This window comes from Rhagoletis zephyria, unplaced genomic scaffold (assembly GCF_001687245.7).
Source record: "Rhagoletis zephyria isolate East Lansing unplaced genomic scaffold, Rhagoletis_zephyria_1.1 Rzeph_scaffold_02262, whole genome shotgun sequence".
In the NCBI taxonomy this organism is placed as follows: Eukaryota; Metazoa; Arthropoda; class Insecta; order Diptera; family Tephritidae; genus Rhagoletis; species Rhagoletis zephyria.
The window spans coordinates 4438-12383 of NW_016159346.1; the positions used below are offsets into that span (position 1 = coordinate 4438).

General features: G+C 37.9%; 1 protein-coding gene across 1 annotated transcript in view; it reads right to left on the reverse strand.

The window, feature by feature from the left end:
* Positions 1–1989: 1989 nt before the first annotated feature.
* Positions 1990–7946, reverse strand: part of Sur (Sulfonylurea receptor) — a 49431-nt gene continuing 43474 nt past the window's right edge. Inside the window, 8 exon segments of the mRNA XM_017620830.1 lie at positions 1990–2562; positions 3208–3404; positions 3481–3772; positions 3871–3998; positions 5730–6093; positions 6227–6422; positions 6488–6645; positions 6783–7603. Of these exon segments, the coding sequence (XP_017476319.1) occupies positions 2374–2562; positions 3208–3404; positions 3481–3772; positions 3871–3998; positions 5730–6093; positions 6227–6422; positions 6488–6645; positions 6783–7603 (2345 nt within the window). The 3' untranslated portion in view covers positions 1990–2373.

Sequence of the window (7946 nt, forward strand, 5' to 3'; positions counted from 1 at the left end):
TCCTAAAATCCCATCGTCGCCTGTACGAAAAGGTGATTTATACTTCGATTTACCTAGATGAAATTCATAGATGCCGCGTTTGGGCTACCGATGGTATGCAAAGATCCTTGGCTCTACGCTTCAACTTAATAAGAAAAACATCCGCTTCAATTTCAATCGAAATCTGAATTGATTTAAAAGCCACTAGCATAGTAGGCGTTACGGTATAAAAAGCTATATTATTTCTTACATTTCATCACGTACGCACGTAGGCAAAGGTGCCACATAAAGCGATGAAAATACTGTTTGTTTCGAAAAATATTTTTGATCAGCTTGTCGGCTTAAATGTCAGCATGTGCGTGGTTCCCCTAATTGTTATCTTTTTCTGTTCGCATAGCATTTTTATTTACACAAATACTTGAAATTCATGCAGTTGGCAACTCAGTTTCGTGCAATTTATTACTTTGTTCTTCAGCTGCTGCTCCTGCGTCGTATTGCACCACACTTCGCTGATGGGAAGACAGAGCTTTCAAATATGCACATTAGAGCGGGTCAATCCGTATGGGAGATTTTTTCGACTATGCGCGTTTATCACAGAGGGTTTCTACTTGTAGTTCTAAGCAAATTTTTCGAATAAACCACGGGTCTAAAATCAATTAGGAGTTTTCCAAATTACCCAAATAGTTTCTTAGCATTTGCTGTAGTTTTGAAAAGAAGAGATTAAATTTTTGTTAAAAGCATGCTATAAGGACATTTTAGGCATGAGCAATCCATTTCTCCACTTATCTTTTTCTTCAAAATTCCACCAGAGGGCGCAACAGTACAAATTTTCAAATTTTCTTCGAAACCTATTTACGCAATTTGGTAAACTCCAAATTGATCTTGGACCATTGTCTCTTCGGCAGATTTGCTTACAGTTACACGTAGAATCTTCCTATGCTATACGCGCATGTCAAACAATATGGACCCGTCCTAATGTATGTACATACATATGTATGTATTTTAATATTTTACGTAACTTACATATTTATAAATTAAGACGAGATTTTTAAATGGGTGGCAACACTACTTAAAACACATTTTATATACACACATATGTAAGTGTGTAGAAGATAAACAAGTTGCCAGCAAAAATATAGAAATATCAAAATTAAATTTCGCCTGCCTATTTGCAAATGCCAATGCATAAGACGGATTTAAGAGACCTGATCACAGCACAAATATTTATTTGAACTAAAATAGGCACAAATAAACAGCGCCATCTATCGGGTTCACAAGTATCCTCTCTCTCAAAGCAGGAACCAACAACAAAAACTAACAAAATTTCTTTCAAATCAATTGGGTGGTTTCAGAAATGAGCGAAAAAAATTTCGTTGAAAAATAGATAAAGTCCCGACTTGCTGTTCTAAATAGAAAATCTAAGGAAAAAATTGTTGATGAAAATAAATAAATTTACCCTATCAAGTGGGAACCAATGATATTTACTTACAAAATTTCATTCAAAACGTAAACAAACAAAGTCATCAGTGCATCAATGGGCTTTTCCTAGTAGCCTCGCCATTTTCAGGAGCCACCGGAAGATTCACAAGCGCAAACACCGTTCACCACCAAAAATTTTAAAAATTTCTGTTCTACAGCTTTTTCTTACGAAACATGTACCTTGAAACCAAATATTGCCCTCACATTATCTCCCTTATGGAATCGACGAATAAGTTTTACTTCTGGCTCGCGCAAACAGTTGCAAGCGTGGTTTTTCCACTCTCATTTACTTGCCAGTTAAATTTAGCCTCCTTGTCACGTTCACACAGAGAATTGCATGTTTAATGTGTGGGTAGCCAAAAAACATATGCGTCTTAAGCTGCGGTAGAATGGTCAGAGATTTTTTCTGGGATGCGTATGAACCATCAGCTTTTATACTCGTAGTGTAATTCAAGGCGCTTATAGTTAATTTTCGAAAATTTATTTAATTTCATTATTTTATAAACTCTTTTTGAATATTATTTAGTCCGCTTACAAAAATGTACAAGTACATGCTGTATACTTATAGTAAGTACCAAAAATCGCGTAAAAATAATAAATAATTTCAAACAAGAAAGACTAGAAAATATGATGAGCGTATTTTTAAGTAGAAATATCAGCCTAAAAGTAGAACTTACAATAATACTATATTGATTGCAGCCATAAATATTTATAACTTTAGGATGTTGCATTGATGTGGCACTTTGAAAAAAGCACAAAATGCAAAAATAAAAAAAATATTGAATTACTATAAGGTAAAAAAATAGTTAGTAATTTACAATACAAAATACGGCAAAATATGGCACAATAATAAATGCACATACATACATACACACGTCGGCATATAAAAAACTATGGAGCCTAAACTTTAAGAACTCATTTCTTGTTGCACTTGCTGTTCTCGTGCTCACCACCCACGGAGTTTAAAGGACGCCCTGAATGCAAAAGGCTATAGAAAGCGCCCTCCTTACGCTGCTGCAACTCAGCTGGTGTGCCATCCTCAATAATGCGACCCTGCTCTAAAACAATAATGCGATCATAATCAAGTATTGTCGACAGGCGATGCTGAAAAAGGAAAAATTTTAATTTAAAAATTGCGCTTTAAAGAAAGAATAATTAAATGTTTAATATTAAGTGAAATTTAGATATTTAAATCGAAAAATTAAAAGTTAACACCTAAATTCATAAAAAATAAAGAAGACTTTAACTGTTTTATAAATCGAAAATCTAGCTCTTTAAATCTATTTTACTTTTTATGATTAAGCCATAAATATTAATGCCACTATCATAAAAATAAAATGCTCTAGTATAAAGTGGAATTTTCACACAAATTTTACACTCATAACTCAGTTAAAATCTTCTCATAAAAATAAAATGCTCTATGTATAAAGTGGAATTTTCACACAAATTTTACACTCATAACTCAGTTAAAATCTTCTTATTTTTTTATGTATTTCGGTGTAAAAATTTAAAAGTTGTCTCCAAAGCAAATTTTACCGAGTTTCGACGTAAAATCGTTCCATAATAAATTAATAAAAAGTATTTAAAATTAAATTGTAATTGTAAAATTAGAAATTATAAATACAAAATTAAAAGTAAATTAAAAATCAATGAAAACTATCTACATGCATACGTACCAATAAAAATTCATAACAAAACCCTTAAAATTAAAAATAACAAAATTAAAAATAACAAAGCCTCTTAACTCACAGCTATAGTTATTATTGTACGCCCACGAAATGAGCAATGCACCGCTGTGAGTAACGCCTGCTCGGCGGCGTTATCCAAGGAACTGGTCGCCTCATCGAGTATCAAGCACACCGAACCGCGTAAAAGTATGCGCGCCAAGCACATCAGCTGCCGTTGACCGGCGCTCAGCTGCACACCGCCATCGCCAACAATGGTGTCTACAAGTTTGAAGTAAATATATATATATGTATATAATAATACCCAAACCCTTCCTAATGCAACCACACAACTCACCAATACTCTCAGGCAATTGATTGACAAAACTCATCAATCCCACCTTGTCCAATGCACCCCACAGCTCAGAGATGGCATAGTAGTTGGTAGGATTAAGATTTTCACGTATGCTCAAATTGAAAATATGCACATCCTGTGGAATCATCGATACACGCATGCGCACCTCATCTGGATGAATTTTGGTTATGTCCACATCATCGATGCAGATGCGTCCGGCGGTGGTTTGTAGCACACCGAGCAGCGACATGGCTAACGAAGATTTACCGCTGCCTGTGCGGCCACAAATACCGATCTAGATAACAGGGATAACAGCGAAAAATTCAACAAATTTCCACTTCCGCATTTTTCTTATTTATATTTCAAATTATTACTCATCAATCAATTACTCACCCTTTGTCCATACGGAATTTTTAGTGTTAAATTTTTTATCACCTTTTCCCTCTGACCTTCGTAGCATAAACTAACACTTTCGAAGCTGATATCACCTTGTCGAGGCCAGGAAATTTGAACCGACTCATCTGTGTGCAAAGGCAATAGAACCACTTGAGTTTCCTCAAACAGAAAGGAAGTATTGGATATTACTTGCACGTCTAGCTTTTTCTATGAGCAGAATTAGGGAGTGGAATGTAGGGAATGACCATTCATTCTCTCTCTCGGGACTCTTTTCATTCGGTCTCTCGTGGTATCTGCTCAATAACGCTTCTCGCAATAAGCTAGACTTACTGTCAGATGAAGCGCAGCCTTCATTCGAAAATCTTACTTCTCTCGGTAAGTTTAGCTCATAGAAACAAATTGAAATAAGAAGCCACACTGGGAGACCAAAGATATCACCTCTCTAAGGAAGGAAAGCAGGATACTCTTTAATGCGCTAAAACGTGATGGTTCGTGGACTGCATACAATGCAGCCCTGAATAAATTTAAAAATGCTACCAGAAAAGCCCAAAGGTACTCTTGGAAGGGTTACTGGGTTAGTAAAGAGGCACCGTCGCAGGGAAATCACCTGCAAAAGGATCTACACAGCAGTTGTGCGTCCCATTCTGTTCTACGACATCACGGTTTGGTGGCCGTCCGTAGATAAACCTACAATAAGAAATGAAATAGCAAAGGCTAAAAGGGTGGTGTGCATGATCATCACGTGAGCTTTACCACCGTCGCCGACTTAAGCCCTAGAGATATTGCTTCACTTTCTACCTGTGGAATTATATGGTAAAATACCGGCAAGCTGCCTAATGGACTAAAGAATAACTTCTAGACAATAATCCCCTCATGGAATAAATGGGAGGAGGATTCGGTCCTGAGCCAGAAGCCCAGCAGCCATATGTACTGATGACTTAAGTTGGGTCTGAAGACAGGAAGTGGGGTATAGATCTCGCCCTCTCCTCCGCTTAGAGTGGTCACTGTAATTGGAATTTTCACCGAGCACTGCTTGATAGGAACCCACGCTGCTCAAATGGGTTTGCAATCAAACTACTACCGCCGTATCAGCCGTGATAAGGAGAAAATCGAAAGCGTGGAGCACTACCAATGCCACTGTTCCGCTTTGGCGAGGGCTCGCCGACGCTGGTTCATCCATTTTTCTTTTGAATGTCTGGCTGAACTGTATTCATCCAGTGTCTACGACGAAGCTACGAAGTGGTTCCATTTCTAAGGTAAGAGGAGGGAAATAAGTAGCCTCTAATTTGGTATCACAACGGGCCCATGGTGGCCTAAGTGTGTCCTTAGTAACTAAATTATAATTTCTTTGTCAGACTTTAAAAGCTACATACATACTTGTACTGCAATAGAACGTGGTGGCATTTCTTTCAAAGAATTTTCGTAAAAAATATTATTTTTTTCAATTAAGACATGTTGAAGAAATTTTCATCGTTCAAGGCAGTGTAAATAGAATCCTTATTGTATTATAGTCTGTTCTCATTTCAAGCTTAGAACTTACAGCTTATAGGAAAAAGCTGCGTTGTTTTTACTCTAAATTTTTTGAGGAAATAAACATAATTACATACTTATGTACATAAGAGCATTGGTTTCTTGAGAGATGCAAACTGATTTGAGTTATTATGATACAAAAATTTATTTTCCATTGCTTGAAGCGTTTTATACACAAATATGAAATTTTGGTTTTTCTTAAAAGCTGGGTACTAGTTATGTGATAAAATATTATCATATCACACTTACAATTACTCAACACCATCGGCACCGATAAACTCCTCGGCTTACAAAACTCTACACGCGCCACTTCAAAATTTACACACGAATCTTTTGACGATTTCCCAGCTGATTTTGTTTTGCCTTTCTCACTGGCAACTGTATCGCCCAAGTTATGTCTAACGGTGTTTCAATATTTTGATCAATTTCAGCATAGTATGCAATACGTTCCACTGAACCCACATACATTTCCATATCGGCTAGAAGCTTGACAACCCAATTCAAATAGATCGGTATTAGGAGAGTATAGTTGATTGCCAACCCGACCAATGAAGGTGAAGGCGTCAACAAATCGGGAGTAGAATGTGTGTTGCAATATTGCTTAGTTTTTATTAAACGACTACAACTTATAGATGCTGCTATCAAAGCGGTTATGATCGCAATGAACACAATAAAACCGCCAAGCAAGTCCTAAGGTTGTTCAGAAGAGAAAACAAAAGAAATTATAATAGTTAATGAAATAAGGCGTTTTCTTTCCTTCCTCTATTTGAGCGTAGAGGGCACTGAGAAGTAAGATAAGTAGGAACATAAATTTATAACATACCAACGATATGCCCAACCAACGATTACTCGTATTTAAGATCGTAAATGCAATCGTATTCGCTTCCAATCGTTTGAAGAGTATCTCGGTAAAGCGTGCCTCTTGATTGTATGCCCTTATGGTGGTTACACCCTGTATGGTCTCTGAGAGGTGAGAGATGACCGGTGAACTGGTTGAGTTTTCAATACGCTGCAATTCTCTGCGGATTAATAAAAACTATAGTTTTATTTTTTGTAAAGCTTAGAGGAATCCAATGACTCCTACCTCGCTGAGCACCTGTAGAATTTCTGTATGACATAATAAACAATACAAATCGGCGCTGTTAATAGTATAAACCAGGGCGTAATACTGACGTTGATGAGCACAGCGCACAAGCAGAGTAGTGAGAATTGTAACAGCCGTTGGCTGGTGGCAGCAATTTTCTATCAAATACAAAGAATACAATTTCGTTAAAATATTTCAATTTCTCGCCCCCTGCTCTCTCAATTTATTTTAATCTTTTACCAACTCATTTACATTTGCTTTCGCTTTATTTTCATCACCTGCGCACCCCATTTACCTTATCGATGATGGCCATATCGTTGCCGAAACGATTCATCAGTCGTCCAAGTGGGGTCACCTGGAAAAAGTGCAACGGTTTTCGCATAATTGCCAACAGCAATTGGTCGTGTAGATTGCTGCGCGCATTGCAGCCAGCCAATTGACCGGCTGGTGTCGATATCGCCGCAATTGCAATGCAAACGCACGAAATCGCCGAATAAATGTGAAAATAATACGTGACATCCTCGGCGTGACCATTGTCAGTGTCATTATTGTTGTAGCTGTTATTACTGTTGTTAGTGTTATTGTAAGCAGTGTTGATGACAGCCGCCGGCCTGGATGTCGCTGCTGTTGCCACTGCTGCATATATTCCCATTCTATCAAATCTCTTCATTGCTGGTGGGGATGGTGGTGATGGTGGTGGTGACACAGCCATCATCGTCATACCATCAGCTTTCCCCCAGTAGCCTCCAGCGCTACTACCATCGTATGCGTTGGCATTATCTGTGCTACCATCGTCGGTCCAGTGTTGTAGCCAAACATCCGTATAAACACGCATAGCTTGCCAAATCAGAGCCGTCAAAAAGAATATCGTCACCATTTGCCAACCGGACGCACGTAGGTACAACAAATAGATGTGGGCTGGTATTTTCCCATATTTTCGTTCGACGTCGTAGCCTACAGACGTGCTAGCAGTTACAGCAGCACCACTACCTGCTGACCTTTTAATGCTGCTCCTGTTGCTCTTTATTGTGTATTTTCGTTTTGGCGACGTGGCATCATCACGGTTCATTGCGGTATTTGTCATGTTTGTCAAAGTTTTATAGTCGATACTCGCATCTGTGGGTGAGAATTGAAATGAATGTTTTCAGTTTTTTGTATCAACAGCTTTTGTATTAAAATTTACAAACAAACTTTAAACACTTTATGCATGTTCCCTTAAAATGAAAAGGCGTATTAAAATCCTCGCTTTTTTTAAAGAAATTAACTTCCTATTTAGGTATTCAAGTTGCTGGACCTTGGACTCTTTCGGTCAGTATACATCCCCTGGAGTGGACGGCATCAGTCTAGTATTGCTTAAGCAGGGTAAGGAGTTCCTACTTCCACACCTCGTCAACATCAGTCCCAAGACCTTTCTTCTAAAGGCAATGGAGAAGGTCATCGGCCATGAAATCAGGAACAA